The sequence below is a fragment of the Lynx rufus genome, unplaced genomic scaffold, assembly GCF_022079265.1.
Source record: "Lynx rufus isolate CCGP_SWC_20201006 ecotype Redwood Valley unplaced genomic scaffold, mLynRuf1.p SCAF_2, whole genome shotgun sequence".
Taxonomy (NCBI): domain Eukaryota; kingdom Metazoa; phylum Chordata; class Mammalia; order Carnivora; family Felidae; genus Lynx; species Lynx rufus.
This window is the reverse complement of record NW_025814834.1, coordinates 34162142-34182298: the sequence shown is the minus strand read 5'-3', so window position 1 is coordinate 34182298 and position 20157 is coordinate 34162142. Positions and strand designations below refer to the sequence as shown.

Below are 20157 nucleotides of genomic sequence, written 5' to 3'. Positions count from 1 at the left end.
GGGAAAGGAGATAAGGACCTGAAGTTCTAATGAGGAGTAGAAAGTGTTTAAGCCCAGAGGTGCCTGGGTGGCTCAGTTGGTTGAGCGTCTGACTTTGGCTCAGGTCATGATCTCATGGTCCGTGGGTTCGAGCCCCGCATCGGGCTATGTGCTGACAGCTCAGAGCTTAGAGCCTGGTTCAGACTCTGTCTCCCTCTCTCTGCCCCTCCCCTGTTTGTGCTTTGTCTTTCTCTCAGAAAGGAAGGAAGGAAGGAAGGAAGGAAGGAAGGAAGGAAGGAAGGAAGAAAGAAAGAGTTTAATCCCAGACCTCTCTCCCAACCTCTAGATCTAAATCTCTATTTTATGGCCTGGTCAAGTTGACACATAAAATTAATCATCACAAGTCCACCCACCACTTGTCAACCTGACACCCAGAAGCATCTCTTTAAAACATATTTGATCTCCAAATGAGAACAATAACATGACACAACTATCCTGCATACAACCAAAAACTCACTAGCCTCTTCCCCAGAAAAGAATAAAAGTCTTTGAGTGATGTTTACTCTTCTTAATACCCTGAAACTTAAATAGTGTGATGCAAGTTTAACAATACTTAAATAGAATATAAAGTCAATTATAATATAAAGTCAATATAGCTTATGTTACATGATGGTAAGATATGAGGAGGGGAAAGAAGATATATATATATAGATAGATAGATAGATAGATAGATAGATAGATACATATATATATATACACACATATATATATACACACGCATATATATATATACATATATACATATATACATATGTATATATATATTTTCCAGTCACTTGTTAGATGGGCCAGAGTAGCACACCCAAATGAGGAATAAGTTGTCTCCAAAATCCAAAAAAGCCACCAGTGTTGTGCCTCTGTTTTAGTTATAGGAAGGGTCAGTTACAACAACTTATCTTTCACCTTAGCAAGATTATCTCGACAAGTCCCATACCACTGGCTCCTCAAAATTTCAATGAGGTAGAAGACCCCTGAATTTTTGTCAGAATTCTTCCTACAACCTCTGACATGCAAATGTCTTACCTAAGTAAGTTAGATTAGTTGCTACTTTCTGTTCACTAGATCCAATCAGCTTAAAGGGCATCATTGTAATGAACCTGTATAATGTTTTATATAAGGGAAAGACAATCAAGATTCCTGTGAACATATTTAATGACATAGGGCTGGAGAAGTTGATATACCTGAGGTAAGACAGTGAAAGTATATTGCTGACCTTGCCAGCTGAAAGAGAGCAAACTGCTTTTTATGGTCTTTATACTAGGAAAATAGCATTTGCCAGATCACTAGTTGCATACTAGGTACCAAGGGATGTGTTAACCTGTCCAAGAAATGAAACCACACCTGGTACAGCAGCTGCAATCGGAATCACTACCTGGTTAAGCTTACAACAATCTACTGTCACTCTCCAAGATCTATTCTATGCACAGGCCAAAATAAGTGAGCTAAATGGGGATGAGATGGGAATCACCACTTTTATATCTTTGAGTCCTTGATAATGGCACTAATCTCTGAATCCCTCCATGAATGTGGTATTGCTTTTGGCTTAGTGTTTTCCTAGGTAGAGGTAGCTCTCTAGTGGCTTCCATTTAGCTTTTCCCATCCTAAAATCCCTAGGTCCATAGGTCAGGCAATCAATGTAGCGATTCACCTACAGCTAAGTGTGTTGGTGCCAATTAGGCAATCTGGAATTAGGGAAATAACCACAGGATGGGTTTAAAACTCCATTTATCACCTGACTTCCCTAAGTCCCTACTCTGGTGGACAACAGTGATGTTTTGAGTCTTCAGGAATTAGTGTCATTTCAGAGCCAGTAGTGTCCAGTAGTCTTTGAAAAGTCTAGTAGTAGTCTCTGAAAGGTCTGATTGTTTCCTTTTCCCTAATGTACAATTAACCCTGGTAAAAGGCTCTCCTTCCCTTTTGGGAAAGCTGGGAGAGAGATTAACATTACAAATTTTTATCAGCATACTAGCATCTCTCCTTAAGGGGAGAAAGTGTCCCCTTCATTTGAAGGTTTCTGGGTCTGCAAACTGGCTCAAATCTGGAAAACGATTGAGGAGCTATGACTCTTTTTATGACTCAGGTCAGAGTTTTGTTCACTTGACCTAGAACTTTTCTGGTTATACAGATTAAGAAAGAATTTAGTAGGCTTCCTATATATGTTATTTCTAGGAACACCATGATTAATTAGCCAATGCCAAAGGTCCATGTGAGTCAAACTATTCTGATCGCTGCTTTGACTCTACTGTCTATTACGGTAACGTGTCTTGTCATTGGTGGTTGAGTGCCATCACTTGGCCCCTGCTATCCTGGAATCCAGTTATTCCCATTGCATTCAGGTTTTCCCAGTTCAGTGACTGCAGCTCCCACTGTGAGGTCTGGCCCACAAAGAAAAGCAATCACAGAGTTCTTCAAGGGTGGAGGTCCCCTCACAAATTTACTACTCCCTGTCACGTGAAAGGTATATCTTCTGGACCCTCCCTGGGTGAGTGAGTAGGTCTTAAAGACAAATCCATGCCAATATCACCATCTTTCTATGCCCTTGAATACCTTCCTCTAATTAAACCAAGTCAGGTCTGGCATTTCTAATTCACTCAAGTGGGCTTCATTTGGTTCATGTTTCTGCAACCAAACAACCAAATGGAGCCTTTTCTAACACCCTAATCTGCAACATTAAATGCAGAATCTCTGCTTATCATAAATCAATAAATTTGCTATGACCCAATTTTGTTCCTCCCACCACTATCCCACACCCATAGTTCCTTATGTTTACCTCTAGGAGGATTCTTATCTCATTTGTATTATAATAATTTCTTTTTACAAGTTAACTTTGCACTAAACCATGAGCTACTAGAGGGCAGGGACCAGGCCTCATTTATTTTAGTATTTGCAATGCTTGGGGGATATAGCAGACATTTAACGAATGTTTATCGAATCAATGAGTGGAAAAGGAAATAATGATCAATAAACATAAAACATTCAAATTTTACCATTTCAACAAATGACCAATATCAAGTGGACAAAATTTATTTTTAATGATAATACCCAGTGCTGGTGAGACTACAAAACAATAAGCACTTCAGAACATAAGTTCTCATCCTATACCTAATTCCCTCATTCCTATTTTCTCCATTTCTTTTTCTTCAATAGCACTATGGATTAAATTTCTATCTCAGGTGCTCATTTTTCTTTTATCTATTTTTACTGTTTCAATTTTAAGATTGGTTGACATTTTTTTAAGTTAATTTTGGTTTGCTAATAACATTTTTTGAGCATGGACTTTTTGCTGAAGATTTGTAGGTAACAACTGCAATATGTCAAAGTGGGGGTAACACTACTATACTGTAGACCATAAAACTGAGAACTATTAGACACTTTGATCTTACAAGTCCCTCACCTCCTTCTACAAAAGGGTATCTCACTGACTAACTTTCCTTATCAAGCTAACCCTACCTTCCCTCCTCCCCCCATCAGCCATGAAGCACCCTCTCCTCTTTATCTTATTTCTCCAGGAATATATCCAGAAACCCAAATTTTCTCCCATCTTATTAAGCAAAACAATTCACTATTCTCTTTACCTTGGAGTCTAGCCCATTCTGGCTAGGTCTTAAGACACCAAAATGATCCATCAAATGGATTAAATGCTTTAAATGCCACATAATCTTATTATGTACATAAGTGTTCAAACACTTACGTCACAGGGTCTGTTCTTTCTGGAGGTGGTGCAATATTCATAAACATGGATGGCTCAACAATTTTCTGAAGAGGTTTTAACTGAAGAAAATCGTAAGTGTGTTTTAACACTGCTTAGTTACAATTACAGTTCACTCTAATACTACTATTCTCTAGGACTATAAGCCTTAAATACATTAAAAAAGAAATAGAATTAAAAGAGGGAAAAAGAACTAATATTTATGGAGCACTAAATATCTGTCAAGAACATTATATCTTTAATATTATTTTATCCTCTCAATAATCCTATGATGTAGATAACTGTGCCTATTTTACAAAAAAATGCTGAAGATGAACTACTTTGTTCAAGGGTTACCCAAGAGACATCATAGCCAGGTTTTGAATGCAGCTTTATCTGCCCCCGGTGTAGTGCTCTTTTTACATTATCAAGACAGGGGAGTAGGGAACTATATTACTGAAAAGTTCACCAACATAGCACCAAAATCAAAAACTTTTATATTTCCCACTCTTTTTCACCTAATACCTCTGTTCCATGTTTTTGGTAGAGCCCACTTACATAAAACAATACTTGCCTAGTCTTATCTGAAAAGAGGGTATCACCTACGAATGTGATTGCCACATGTTTTACTTATATCCAGACACAAAATCTACCTCTGAAGTTGGTGCTTATAAACTGTTACAAAAGGGACTAAACAGAAGTCCCTATAAGGGCCAATTCACAAGAAAATAAATAAGCAGAAGGAAAAGAAAGAAAAATCAAAGGAAAGAAGGAAAAAAGATGAAAAAAAGATTGTGTCTAGTGCTTTCTTCTGTATATCACTTCTGATTCAAAATGCATTAAAAACTATCATGATATACCATAAGCAAAATTTTAGAATAACATTTTACCAGGGATAATACAGCAATAGACTTATTTAATAAGAATAATGTACCTACTCTCAATTCCTAATTAAAAAAAAAACCCAAGACTATAAAAAAATAGCAAAAAACAGAAATGAAAGATTATATGCAAAGTATACAGGTCATATCCCCTATATAACAGCACCACTGATGGCACTGGATTTATAAACGCCCCAAAGTTGTGATAATACCAAGGTATATCAAGAGCTATTTCAAAACAAATGTAGCCTAAGGACATAATAAAAGAACAGGGCACAGGTTAATGTACAAAAGTTTCCACTGGAACATGGATATATGTAATGAATTTAAAGGGGTCAGGCCAAAGCTAGGAAGATTAACTTCTTTGAAAATACTACTTTCTTGATAAATGAAGGAAGGCTCAAATAACACCAGATATTGAAATAACTGTGGGGGGGGGGAGGAACATATGTGACCAGAGTAAAAAATGTTATGTGAATATAATTAATGACTCCATTTTTTTTTATTTTTTTATTTTTTATTTTTTTTAAATTTTTTTTTAACGTTTTATTTATTTTTGAGACAGAGAGAGACAGAGCACGAATGGGGCAGGGGCAGAGAGAGAGGGAGACACAGAATCGGAAGCAGGCTCCAGGCTCCGAGCCATCAGCCCAGAGCCCGATGCGGGGCTCGAACTCACGGACCGCGAGATCGTGACCTGGCTGAAGTCGGACGCTTAACCGCCTGCGCCACCCAGGCGCCCCAATGACTCCATTTTTAATAAGTATTTTTAGATACAAAAATCTACACTTCTTACATACTTAAAATAATTGTTTTTAACCCAATGACAACACAGACACAAGAGCAAAGTTTTATGATAAAGGCGTTTTGAATAGAGATTATTTTTAAATGTACACGGAAATAAAAAATGGTAGTTTCCTTTATCCTTAGGTCGGAGAAAAACAGCATTCTTTTAAAAATATTTATTTCATTTTTTAAAAAGAATATGTATTTTAAAGGATTTATCAAACTGAATAGAGGCTCAGAAGAGATTTGACTAAAGAGCTATAGAATAATTTTTAAAAGAGAGGAACTAACCTGATGTGAAAATCCATAACCAAAGTTTCCATAGGAGAACATAAATTCCACCTCCACCCTGCAGATAAACTAAACATGTGGCAAATATTTTATTGATCAGAAAGATACTTTAATGAAAAAGTGATAGCCAACTAATATTTTTACGTCACAAATTTATGTTTAAAAAACCAAAGCATTAATACATCCTGATTAAAAAACAAAAAAATTCACCCAAGGAACCCCAATAGAAGAATCTATGGAGTTCCTGAAATGTTAAAAACTTTATGTTAAGGAATATTATATGAGTGTTAAAGAGAAAATTTCAATTTATAATTAATAGGATTACCTTCATACATATATGAACATACATGCATATGGTTTTAAAGTATTTACTCACACTTCTCCTATCTCCACTTCCATTTTCAGATAAAAATTTTATTCAGACAAGTGATTTCATCTCTCTAAACCCCAGCTTGCTCAAATGTGAAATGAAGGAGGGTATCAGAGGTTACGACCTCAAATGTCCATCATTCTCTTCTTTATGTTCCTTGTCCCTGTTTTAGCTATTGGCAAAAGTCTCTTTGAATAGAAGATCAATTAATCAAAATAATAATTTTAAGCACTTAAAAAGAAATTCAAGGGGCGCCTGGGTGGCGCAGTCGGTTAAGCGTCCGACTTCAGCCAGGTCACGATCTCGCGGTCCGTGAGTTCGAGCCCCGCGTCAGGCTCTGGGCTGATGGCTCAGAGCCTGGAGCCTGTTTCCGATTCTGTGTCTCCCTCTCTCTCTGGCCCTCCCCCGTTCATGCTCTGTCTCTCTCTGTCCCAAAAATAAATAAACGTTGAAAAAAAAATTTAAAAAGAAATTCAAGTGAGAACTGTAAACAACTCTTCAGAAACTCCTCAAGGAGAAAAATATTTCCTCAATTAAAGCTGAATAGTCAAAGAAGCAGCTAGGATATTTTACTCTCTTATCCAATGATTTCAGTTTTCTTGTTCACCATTTAGCAGTAAGGTAGCAGCATTTAAAACAAACAAACAAAAAGGTGGAGATGAAGATTTTGTGAGCAAATATTGTTCTTTCTATTTAATAAATTTCTATGAATTCAAATAGTGACTGGTAGAGTAACAAAGAGAATGGAAACACTATCAGAGGTTAAAACTATATCAGAGCAAAGCTATAAAAAATGTTAAGTATGTGCACAAAGCTTTGGAAGTTTCAGTAAAGTTCTTACTATGTTTTTATTCAACATTTGAAATTCTTCAATAAAGCACCCTTTCTGGAAAAAAGTAATAAATGATAAAATTCTCAAATACAGAGTCACTCATATAATCATCCATATGTAATCTAAACTAACTCATAAATTTTGGAAAATCAGATCGTGATTTTTAATGCACATGTTAATTTAGTAGCTAAATACAATTATAATGAATATTTGGAAGAAAATAAAAATTCTAGGTTGTACCAAAAGTAAATGTTAATATTTACATTATGTTTTAGACAAAAATGTTTCTGCTAGTCATAGTTCCCCTTTCTCCAAGTCTTAAAGGACCACGCCTGCACTCCTTTGTGGGGTTTAACAAAAATCTGCATGATAAGCTGACTCATGATAGGGCTGCTTCTCTCATCGTCAGGACTGTTGGCATTTTTTTAACCAGGTAAACCTTGGGTATCCTTGTTCACCACCTCTCATCATCTCTGCCGTGCTATCAGTCCTCCCATTTAATCCAGCATCCCAGGGTTAACAAACAACCTCCCATCTTTAACTGCTCCACTAAACATTTCCTCTTTATTTTACCTAAGACTTGGCTTACCACTAAGGATGCTGTTTCCCTCATAGACTCAAGTGAAGGCCCACATACCTCAAGACCAGGAGGTGGAGCGGCATCCTCCACATTCCCCTTCTAGTGCTCCTAGATCATATTATTACACATAGATATAAGCAGTTTTCCATTTTTAAGCTTCATGCTATCTGGCATGTGTTTCAGACATTCTGGTCATAATTCTCATTTAGTGAAAACTTTAGCACCTGGTTCATACATCCTCACCACCTGTAAAACCCAGCAATCTGCAGAACCTATTTAACTCCTGCCCTCTCAGTTCCTGGTGAAGCATTATAATGAAGGAAATAACATCTGGTGGTACATGGCCGACTTCACACAGAATTAGCATATCATATATGTTCTTCATATAGTCACAAGATTTCTCAGAAAATTTGCAAATAACTGAAATAGATTTCCTTAATGATCCTGTCAATCTGCTCTTTATAGCTTCTTACTCTTGATAGCATCCCTTTTCCCAAAGTGGGGACTGGGGAAATACTGTATTGTTTCAAGACTGCTTTTTTCTTCCCTTTTATAAACTGTGCCTCTGCTTTTGATGAAAGAACTTGACCTACAGAGTGATTCATCTCCCTCATATATAAAGTAAACTTTTAGTCATATTTTCAACTATGGTAATATCTTTTGAGTTTTTCAACTAGGTCTCACTGAGATCTGCCAATTAAGCCTTCACTGGAGCCAATTAATATGTTCATCTTGAATGTGCTTCTCAAATCCACTGAGTTTTAGGCTTGCTTTCACTCAGCTCCTCTGGTGAGTTTCAATGTGTGGCAATGAGCTATTTGGCAACCTGTCCTGAAATTGGTTTTGCTCTGCCCAAAGCAAGTTACTGGGCTTAGGCCCAGTCTGGGAAAGTGCAGGGTGGGGTGGAGGTGGGGGCAATGTTAAACTACTCAAGGGTATAGAGAGATAGATAGTCAAAGGTATGATGCTTTACAAGGCATTAGTCTAACAATATTTCACACCTTCAAATTCCCTCTTGACTTTCTCAAAGAATTACAGTACTACCCATCTTTCTGTTTATCACCTAGTCCTAGGCTTATCTGATAAGGATCATATAGCTAAACCAATAGTCAAAAGTAGTACCAGAGTTCATCCCAAAATTATTACTCACATTCCTTTTATAATCAATACAGGAATATTATAAATTCCAATATGTTTATATGCCTTAACTGGACCCTAGGCCCTAACAATTAGCTGATGTTTCTGTTTTCTCCCAGAGCCTCAAAGGAATGCAAGATGTATCAGGGATGAGAAGAAACAAGGGATTCATGATACAAGCTACAGATCAATCATTTTTTTACAAAGCTATGTAGAACCTATTATGTGACTTTTAAAATTCAACTCAAGGTCTTTGTTCTCCACAATAAGGCCAATTATATTCAGAAAGTAATTGATAATAACTGGTAATCATAACAATACATCTGCGGCCTCTTCATGTATACCTGTGGAATAACTGTTTTGCACTAAAATGGCCCTTCCATGCTTCTAAACATGATCTGTAGTTTGGGTCTGGTCATCAGGTCTTCCCAATTCATCCAAGTTCTAAATTTGACCAGTCTGCATGACAAATTCTACCCTAGCTAGCAGTTCTAGAACTAAAACAAATGGTTTATAATTTACCCCTGCATGTGACTCAAATGATACAGCTCAAGCTTTAGAGATCAGACAAACCAGCATAAATTTGTTGACTAGAATAATTCTAGATTATAATATTCTCCTTGACCTTTTATTCTCCAGTGTGGTAGAGTCTATCTACACAGTAGCCTACACATGCTGTTATACCCAGGTAAACACTTCAGGAAAAGTAGAATCATTAATAAATTAAGAGGTCTTCATGAAAAGATGTTCAATATTATTGGTTATTAGGGAACTACAAATTAATACCAAAATGAGATACTACTACACACCTATCAGAATGGCTAATCTGTAAAATGGCATCAATACAAATGCTGATGAGGATGCTGAGAAACTGCATATTCATTTCTGATGAAGATGTACAAAGGCCTAGCCACTCCAGAAAACAGTTTGACAGTTTCTTTAATGACTCTACATGCAACTATCTTACAAACCAGAAATTTATCTGATTAATGAACACTTGCACTTGCGCAAAAACCTATACATGAATGTTTATAACAACTTTAATCAGAACAGCCCAGAACTGGAAACCCAGATGTCCTCCAATGGGCAAACTGTTTAAAAAAAATGTGGTACACTCACACCCTGTAGTGTTACTCAATAGCAGAAAAGGAATGAACTAGTGAAACACAGAACAACCTGGATGACTTCCCAGAAAATTACACTGAGTGAAAAAACCCTCCATGAAAGGTTACATACTGTGTGATTCCATTTATGTAATATCCTTGAAATGAGAGCATTAAATAAGGGAGGAAAACATTAGTGGTTGGTTGCCAAGGGTTAAGGAGGGGGTAGGGCAGGAGGGAAGTAGATGTAGCTATAAAAGGGCAACATGAGGGATCCTGGTAGAGGTAGAAACATTCTGTATCATGGTTGAGATACTGTGCCATAGTTTTGAAAGATGTTACCATCAGAGGAAACTGAGTAAAGGATACAAAGGATCTCTATTATTTCTTTCAACTGCATCTGAATCTACAATTATCTCAAAAGAACAGTTTTGTTTTGTTTTGTTTTTAAAGGCTACGTGTCTATTTAAGGTGGGCCAAATTCATCCATGGGACTTACTCTCCCATTAGACCTACTTTCAATAGGGCTGGATACAAAGTGGATTCAAAAAATTTATTATTACATTTGTGATTGTTGCATAGTTCTTATTTTCCTCTATTGTCTGATATGCAGATGTTTAAATATTATTATACAGTCATCATCCCAAGACAACATCCAGCTAATAAAACTGTATCAAAACAAAAACTAAAAACAAAAACCCCCAAAGTACTTATGGTCAGCTTTGTACTTCTGGGATCTTAGTTTTGACCAAAAGTGAGTAACTGAGAAATTCTAATAAGGAAAATGACACAATTCTTAATTAAGGTAGAAGTTCCTATAGAAGGATACTGACAGATATTATACAGAAACAGAATATCTTGAACACACCACAGCTAAAATCATACAGCTCTTTGGGGAAATCCAAAAATAACCAAAATTGCTTTCCTTGATGACTGTGTCCATTAAATAATGGTCTCTTTACCATACGATGTAGCAATGCATCAAAGAGACTCATAGAGAGCAATTCATCATAATGTAGAGACTTTTTCAGATATGCATTGGAAGATACGTTCAAGAAAATTCATCGCAGCAGAGAGAATAGTAAAAACTGAAAACAATTCAAATGCCCATCAACAAATCTATAGACAAATAAAATGAGAAATGCTCCACATGGAATAGTATATAGCAGAGAGATAATGAGCGCCAGCAAATGAGATTACCTGTATTGATCTTAGAAGCATAATATTTTAGAAACAAATTATATTAGTTTGCAACTATATATAAGTAGTAAAACTATGGAAAAAAACAAAGCAATAAATACAGTTTAAGATAATTATTATATTTCGGGGGTGGGGGAAGGGCAGGAGATTGAACCAGGTGACAGCATAGGAACTTCAACTGGATTACATTTACTTTGTACCACTTTGGGAAAAATACACAAATCCCATAATTTTATAGGTCCTTTAAAGCTCGCCCCTTACCTACCCTTTATGCTATAGTTGTCATATGCATTACATTTACAAACATTATAAACTACACAAGGCAAGGTTATAGAACCTATAAAACTGCAAGATTTGTGTATCTTCCCCAAAGTGGTATGAAGGTTATATTTTTAAGTAGTAATATATCTTAAAGAAATTAAGAGGAGGGGCGCCTGGGTGGCTCGGTCGGTTAAGCGTCCGACTTCGGCTCAGGTCATGATCTCACGGTCCGTGAGTTCGAGCCCTGCGTCGGGCTCTGTGCTGACCGCTCAGAGCCTGGAGCCTGTTTCAGATTCTGTGTCTCCCTCTCTCTCTGCCCCTCCCCTGTTCATGCTCTGTCTCTCTCTGTCTCAAAAATAAATAAACATTAAAAAAAATTAAAAAAAAAAGAAATTAAGAGGAAAAAGAATAGTCGTTCCTTTGGCATCTCTATTCTGCTAAATCCATCAAATGAATTTCTGATTTTAGATATTGTATTTTTCAGTCCTATAATTTGCATTTGGTGCTTTTTATATTTTCTATTTTTCTGTTTATGTTTATTAAAAAGATGTGGAATGAAATTCTGAGAAATGAAATGCTATATTACAATTGTGGGATGGTGAGTCATATTTTTCATCTAAAAATTTTTATCATCATAAAAATACTGAGTTTACACATACAACTATAGTCCAAATGCCCTACTCCCTTCAACAAAATGTGACTAATAATATACATTTTTCTGATGCATAACTTGCTATATAGTAGAGGAAATTTTAGTCATTTCCAAAATCCTTCCCCCCTAATTTTCTGAGAATCTTCAACTGCTTACTCTTATTCATTAGTCAGTATGCTCTCCTCCTTTGTCTGATGCCTGTTAATATTCTGAAAAAGCTGATTTCCCCCAAATTCTCATTATGAAACTTTTGAAACATATAGATCATCTGAAAGACTACAGCAATAAGTATCGACACCCCCTACACCTAGATTAAACAAGTTCAAACATTGAACAACTGCTAAAACTGTTTCAACATTTTGCCACGCTTGCTTTATCTGCGTGTATGCACATTCGTAAGTTGCAGCCATCATGTCACTTTACACCAAAATGTTAAATCTTCACCTTGTGTACCATAAAAATAAGGACATTCTTCTATGTAACCACAATATCAGTATTACATTTCAGAATATTAACAGTTATTTTAGGGCTTTATCTAATACGTGATGTAAATTCAAAATTTTCCTAATTGTCTCAAGAAGGTCTTTTTATAACTTATCTTTTTCAAACCTGTATTCAATCAAAGCTGTATGTCTTCTAATCTAGAACAGTTACCTCCATCTTTATTTTTTTTTAATACCTTAACTTTTTAAGGAATCTAAGCTGGTATGTCCACATTATGTATTTATCTTATATCAACATGGTATTAATTTTTTCCCTATCTCCTAATTCCTATAAACTAAAAGTTAGATCTAGACCCTGCTTTGTTAAATTTGGGTTAAACATTTTTGATGAGAACCATTCATAGGTAATGCTGTATACTTCATATTGTACCACCATAGGAAGCATACGATGTTAAATTGTCCACAATTACTTATACTAAGTTCAAGCTCTCGGTTAAAGCAGTAACCACAACATTGCTCTATTGTAGAGGCATCTTTTGCCCTCTGCAACAATTACTCTGTAGGCTGTTAATGGTGGCATCATGGAAATATTTTATTCCCCAATAACCCCTTACCTAATGTTTTTAGTAGCAATGGTAAGTCTTGATTGAACTAATCATCATTCATTATAAAGAACTGCAAGGGGTGCCTGGGTGGCTCAGTTAGTTGAGCGCCAGACTTTGGCTCAGATCATGATCTTGCAGTTCATGAGTTTGGGCCCTGCGTTGGGCTCTGTGCTGACAGCCCAGATCCTGGAGCCTGCTTCAGATTCCTTGTCTCCCTCTCTCTCTGACCCTCCCTCTTTCTCTCTCAAAAATAAACATTAAAAAAAAAGAACTGCAGAAATGGTTAATCTGTAATTCTATCATTCTTCCTACACTTATTAATTGGCATTCTTCTGTTTGAAAGTTTTAAAATTCCATTTTTCTTCCCCTATTCTTTTTTTTAAGATCACCAAGATTTATGGATTTTTTCCTCATTCAGAATTTGTAATGGTCTTTTGGATGTTCAAATTATCCTGAAATTGGCCAACAGAAGTCCCTGGAATCTGGCTCCTATGTCTTTTGATCTAACTCCATTAGTCTTTGAAGGCTTCCTTGCTTTGTGTCCTAAGGAATATTTCTGAAAATCCTTAAGTTTGTTTATATTTGTTCACTAATCAGTTAGTTCTCTTCCTTCGAGTTCAGAGCAGTATGGCTGCTGGAAAGTGAGAGGGTACTCCTACAAAGGAGAAAGCAAGAGAGAAGAAACCAGAAATCCTGTGTATAAATCCCGTCCCAGGGGCGCCTGGGTGGCTCAGTCGGTTGAGCGTCCGACTTCGGCTCAGGTCACGATCTCGCGGTTCGTGAGTTCGAGCCCCGCGTCGGGCTCTGGGCTGATGGCTCAGAGCCTGGAGCCTGCTTCTGATTCTGTGTCTCCCTCTCTCTCTGCCCCTCCCCCGTTCATGCTCTGTCTCTCTCTGTCCCAAAAATAAATAAACGTTAAAAAAAATTTTTTTTAAAAAATAAATCCCGTCCCAAACTCTGGCGGACCCCTAAAAAACATATGCACAGGGCAGACAGCAAGCAGCCCAGCTAAGGATAAAGAATTGAAATTTGCGCTGTCAACTAAGAGAGTTTGTGGTTTGAGTCCTGCTTAAAAACATTCCAGAAAAAAAAATAAAACATGCTCATTAGTCTTTTAGGTATCACTGCCCTTCTACATAATAAATTTTTAAAAATATTATGCTGTTACAAACTCTTTTGTTTTTTTAAATATAGCCCAAGGGAGATATTGTTTCCTAAGCACATGAGTTTGAAGGTAGATAATAAACCACAAGGAACTCATCAGATACAGATAAATAATAACAAACACCAACTGGACAATGTGATACCAAGGTGAAAAAATAACTTTGATACATACCTGAATTACTTCATAAAGATGTACCTGAACACTCCCTAACAAGAAAGGATATTTTTCTGTATTGTCATATTTCACCAGTTCCAAGTAAATATTATTCCGCTCATCATCCTGACGCCTGGGAATCTTGATACAAAACACATATAAAAAGAATTATTAAATTTTCAGTTTGAATTTCAGGTATAATTTCTGAATAAATACATCCATAAACTATACTTTTGTGTACTTTTGTGTACAACCTAGTGATGTTTACATATATTGTTAGCTTTATAACTTTTCAATCTCACAGTCACATATACCTTAATGTCAACAAAAACCAAGATCTTTTTTATATGTAACATCAATTACAGTGTTTTGAAATATGCACTGTCTACATTCTCTTTTTAACTCTACACAAAAGTTTAGCCTCAACACTCTACTGAAACAATCTTATAAAAGGTAATCCAATATCCAATCCAGCAAATCTAGGTAATCCAAAAACCCAATATCGAAAGATATCCAACATCCTTTTCAGTCTTTGTTCCTTAACTTACTGATAAAACGTATACCATCATCTCAACTTGGAATTCTCTCCCAACCTTGAGCTCTGTAACACAATACCACTATTACGTGACCTTTAAGATTCACACACTCTTTTGCTAACTAGAAAAAAAAATCTCATTATTCTCCAGTCTAGGGACTTTTAAAAAATATTTGTTTAAAAATATAATTGGCATACAATATTCCATTACTTTTAGGTGTACAGCATAATGATATTTGTATATATTGTGAAATGATTATCACAGTAAATTTAGTTAATGCTCATAAGCACAAAGTTACAATTTTTTTCCTTGTAATGAGAGAATTTTTAAGATCAACTCTCTTAGCGCTGTCAAACACACAATACGGTATTACTAACTATAGTCACTATGCTATTACTTACTTATAACTGGAAGTTTGTACATTTTGACCACCTTCACCCTTTTGCCTACTCCCCAAACCTTATGTCTGGCAACCACCAATCTGTTCTCTGTGACTATAAGTTGTTTTTTTGGAGCTATTAGATTCCACACATAAGTGAAATCATACAATACTTGTCTTTCTCTCTCATTTCACTTAGCATAATGCCCTCTAGGTCCATCCATATTGTTACAACTGGCAGGATCTCCTTTTATGGATGGATAATATTCCTCTGTGTGTGTGTGTGTGTGTGTGTGTGTGTGTGTGTGTATGTATCAAATTTTTTAAGCCATTCACCCACGGACAATTAGATTGTTTCCATGTCTTGATTACTATAAATAATGCTGCAATGAACATGGAGGTGCAGATGTCTTTTTGAGATAGCGATTTTGTTATCTTTGGATATATACCCAGAAGTGGCATTGCTCGATCATATCTTAATTCTATTTTTAATTTTTGAGGAACCTCCGTATTGTTTTCCATAGTGGCTACACCAATTTACATTCCTGCCAACAGTGCACAGGGATTCCCTCTTCTCCACATTCTTTGTGCTACTCTTATCATATATTCTTCTTCTACATATGCTACAAATTTTACCATTCATCATTATTTTGTTTTAAACAATTAGTAGTCTTTCAGAGAACGATTTTTTTAATTAAAATGTTTCCTTTATTAAATTGTTGGCTTTCTGGAAAAAATACATTTTAATTCAATAAGTATTTGTTAAATGTTAATGAATTCTAGGCACCAGAGATATAATAGAGCATAGTAAGGAAAAGCCCTTGACCATGGGGAGCCTGCAGGCTACTGAGAAAGGAGGTCAACACATAAATGGAAGAGTTACACTGTGACCATCATTATCTGTAATAGAGCATCACTGTAGGACCTACTGTAGAGCAATCGTCAACAAAGTCTTCTCTGAGAAAGAGAATACCAAGATCTTAAGAATTTGTAAATTATGAGATATTTTAATTCAGGACCAGAATGAATATACAACATTCATAGGTAATTTACTGTGAAATCATGTGATTATATCTTGATAGAAAATTTTAATTATTCACTAGCAGTTCTCAATGGTTTTTTTTTTTTTTACATTTTATTTCATTTTGAGGGAGAGAGCAAGTGGGGGAGGGACAGAGAGAGAGGGGAGAGAGAGAATCCCAAGCAGGCTCTACACTGCCACTGCAGAACCCGATGTAGGGCTTGATCTCACAAACTGTGAGATCATGACCTGAGCTGAAATCAAGCTGGATGCTTAATCAACTGAGTCAACCTGGTGCCCTATTCAATGGTTTATAGAGGTATTCAATACATATTACATTATGATATGCAAATTTGTTTACTGATGGAATTTTGAAGAACCAAAAATGTATTTAGCCCTTACGTAAAAATTCAAAATTTGGAAAACATTTTAAAAAGTCTTTTCTTTTTTAATAGTCTTTTATTTTTACCCATATATTCACCATTACCAGTGCTCTTCATTCCTTCCTATGCACCTGGGCTTCTATCTAGGATCATTTCTCTCCAACTTGAAGCTTCCTTTGAGGTTTATTATAATTCAGGTCTTTTAGATACACATTCTCTTAGCTTTTGTCTTTCACCATCTTTTTAAAGAATATTTTCACTGGATTTAGAAATTTAGGTTGATTTTTTTTTTTCAGCACTGGAAAGATGGCATTGCTTTATCTCCTGAACTCCATTGTTTCTGATGAGAAGTCTGTTGTTACTCTTATGGTTGTTCATCTAAACATGCTGTGTTCTTCCCCTCTGGCTACCTTTAAGATTTTCTCTTTATTTTTGGTTTTTGGCAGTTTTATTATGATATACTTAGGTATGATCATTTTTGTACTTCTTTTTCTTGAGCTTCACTGAATCTCTTGAATCTACTGATTGATGTCTTCCATTATTTCTAGAAAATGTTTAGCAGAGAAAAACCTAAAATACTAAATACTCTAATAAATATCTTCCTTCTGGGATGTAACTGAACATATGTAAATTGAGTGATATGGCCCACTGGTCTCTTCTGGGTTTTTTTAGTCTTTTTTCTCTCTGAACTACAATTTGAATGATTTCTTCTGCTCTGTCCAGAATGTTTCAAATGAATTCATTTCAATATTGTATTTTTCAGATCTAGAATTATATTTGGTTTTTAGATTTTCCATTTTCTTCAAATTTCCCATTGTGATCATCCATTTGGTCCTCCTTTTCCAGTTTGACACATTTATGATAGATGCTATCAAGTTCTTGTCTCCTAATTCAAACATTTGGGTCACCTGTGGGTTTACCTCTATTGTTGGTTTTATTGCCTCATGAGCAGCATCTTTTTATTGTATAATGGCTATGCAGTAGACACTCTGGGTTTTTATATCTTCCCTTACTAAGTTTTGACTTTTTTTTTCTGGAAGGCAGTTAATTGCTGGCAGATCATCTTGATTCTATGACAGCTTGGTTCGATGATGGGCCTATCTTAGCCTTTGTCCATGGTACCGGGGTTTTAACCCTTACTTTTAAGACATGATCCTTATTCCTAACACTTGGACTTTCTGTGATCTCAGATTAATACTGGTAATGTTCAACAAAATCTCTCCACGTTAGCTGCATAAAACTCCGATAACTCTGAATTTGTGATTTCTGAAATCTCTATTCAGCTCTCAGTTCCCCAGCATCTATTCTCTGTAATTTCTCCTAGAAACTCCCTTTGCATATGCACACCATAGGATCCAACCAAGGACCTGAATGGAATAACTATACAGATTTCTGGGGCTCCTTGTCTGCTCCTCCATCCTCTCCAGTGCCCCACCTTACAAATTCCAGCCACCTTAGCAGCCCCAAATTCTCATCTGTTTCCTCTCAGCCTCTGCTTCCTCCACCAAGCAATATCACTCACTCTTTGGTTTCACTTCCTTTTTTTTTTTTTAATTTTTTAAATGTATTTTTTGAAGGAGAGAGAGAGAATAAGCACATGAGCAGGGGAGGGGCAGAGAGAAGGGGAGACACAGAATCCAGGGCTGGCTCCAGACTCTGAGCTGTCAGCACAGAGGACGACATAGAGCTCAAACTAAGGAGCCATGAGATCATGACCTGAGCCGAAGTCAGCCGCTTAACCCACTAAACCACCCAAGTACCCCTGGGTTTCAGTTTCTTATGCCAGATTCACTGCCAGACAGAAAGCTGTTGTAAATGTGGAGCTCACTTCTTCTGCTTCCTTCCTCTTAAGGATTACAGCTCTCCGATTTCCCTTGTTAAATGTCAGAAAATAGTTCCTTCATATAAGTTACTCAATTTTATAGCCATTTAGAGCAGAAGAGTACATCTGATATCAGTTACTCCAGCATGGCCAAGTCAGAAATTCACTAGTATTTATTCTTTAACATGAGTTTTAACATCACTTACTCAATAGCTTTTTAGATTAAAGCCTTAGAAAAAGCCTTAAAAAGCCTAAAAACTAGATTAAAGCCACTTACTATTCCTTTTGTTGTTGTTGTTGTTGTTGTTTCTATTTTTAACTAGATCTATTTTGTAAGCTTTAGAAAATTCAAGTCCTAAAGTAGAAAATGTATTCTTTTATCCCAGTTATGTGATAGTTTCAAAGTCAAATAGTTCTACAATGGTTGAAACAAGTAAGAACTTTGTTTTCCTCCCATGCTTAATCTTTTTTTTTTTTCCTCTATTTTATGATGTTTTGACATCTTAAAAAGCTTGCTGGCCAGAGACAGATGTTCTCTCCCTGAGCTAACCAATTCCTAGAGATAGAAAAGGGGTTAGCTAGATAGAAGACTATCTTTCATACGCAAACCAATCCCAAAATTTAGCCCTAACTACTCCTTATCTAACTCTCACAGGGAGGCAATATTTCCCCTGCCCTAAATCATCCCAGGCCCAGGTACCAAGCAACTAAAGACTACCCCTACAGCCAAACGCCTATGGGAATTATTCATGCTAGCCAATCCTAAATTTTTAACCCTCTCCTGCATTGCTTTCTCAAATAAATCCCAATGGAGGTTTTAGCCTTCACTCTCTCCTCACTTCTGTCTTCTGTCTCCTGACCATCTTGATACTTCCCCTGTGGCCCTATGTAGTGTATCCCTTTGTTCTCTTCTCTCAATGGCATTAGTCTCTCCATTCCATGTTGTCATTCAGTCATACCTCTATAAAGTAAATCCTGGGTTTAATTTTAGAATACTACCCTATCCACCCCCTAAAAGCCTCAAAAGCCACCTTTCAAGCTTTTAAAGGGATATCTCTGGTTTTCGTCATGAAATAATGTTTCAAAGTAACATGCTTACATTAAGTGATTTTTTTGTAGTTTTAGATACTATCAATTAATTGCTTATTGTAGAGGAAAAATATTAGCTCAACACCCTCCCCGACAGATTTTACATTTCTTTTCCCTTCATTCCTCCAATATATTATAGATCATACTTTTTGTTAGACTAATACTTAGTGTTTATTGTGTATATGTAACTATTTTTCAGGGTTTAACAATATAATTACAATGATTATATTTCCTTTTCTCTATCACTTAATTTTCTTAGAGTTAATATGTGTTTTGCTTTTTTATCTTCATTCCCTTGTGCAGTTTTCTATGTAGTTATTACTAAGTCGTTCCCAAACTTTCTATTAGAATTCCATTAAAATTCTTCTCTTAATATCCTCAAACTAACAGCTCCTATTAAAATAAAGAAAAAGATTTTCGGGACACCTGGGTGGCTCAGTTGGTTAAGCATCAGACTTCAGCTCAGGTTATGATCTCATGGTTAGTGGGTTCAAACCCCATGTTGGGCTCTGTGCTGACAGCTCAGAGCCTGGAGGCTGCTTTGGATTCTGTGTCTCCCTCTCTCTCTCTCTGCCCCTTCCCTGCTTGTGCTCTCTTTCTCTCTCTCTCAAAAATAAACATTAAAAAAAAAACTTTAAATAAAGAAAAAGATTTTTATTATGCTTATAAAGATAAGCACCCTATTAATTTATATTATTTTTCCAGTGCTAATTTCAACTTTTATTTAAGTGGACATACATC

At 36.2% G+C, this 20157-nt stretch overlaps 1 protein-coding gene and 1 non-coding gene across 2 annotated transcripts in view; one reads left to right on the top strand and one right to left on the bottom strand.

The window, feature by feature from the left end:
• The window catches only part of C2CD6 (C2 calcium dependent domain containing 6), a 175524-nt gene that overhangs the window by 103527 nt on the left and 51840 nt on the right, over positions 1–20157 (bottom strand). The window contains exons 5-8 of the mRNA XM_047082235.1: positions 14205–14327; positions 6897–6941; positions 5686–5754; positions 3731–3810 (exon numbers count right to left, since the gene is read on the bottom strand). Of these exons, the coding sequence (XP_046938191.1) occupies positions 3731–3810; positions 5686–5754; positions 6897–6941; positions 14205–14327 (317 nt within the window). The remainder of the gene's footprint in view (positions 1–3730; positions 3811–5685; positions 5755–6896; positions 6942–14204; positions 14328–20157) is intronic.
• On the top strand, positions 62–146 carry TRNAQ-UUG (transfer RNA glutamine (anticodon UUG)). Its single transcript has one exon. It is a non-coding gene; the product is annotated as a tRNA-Gln (tRNA).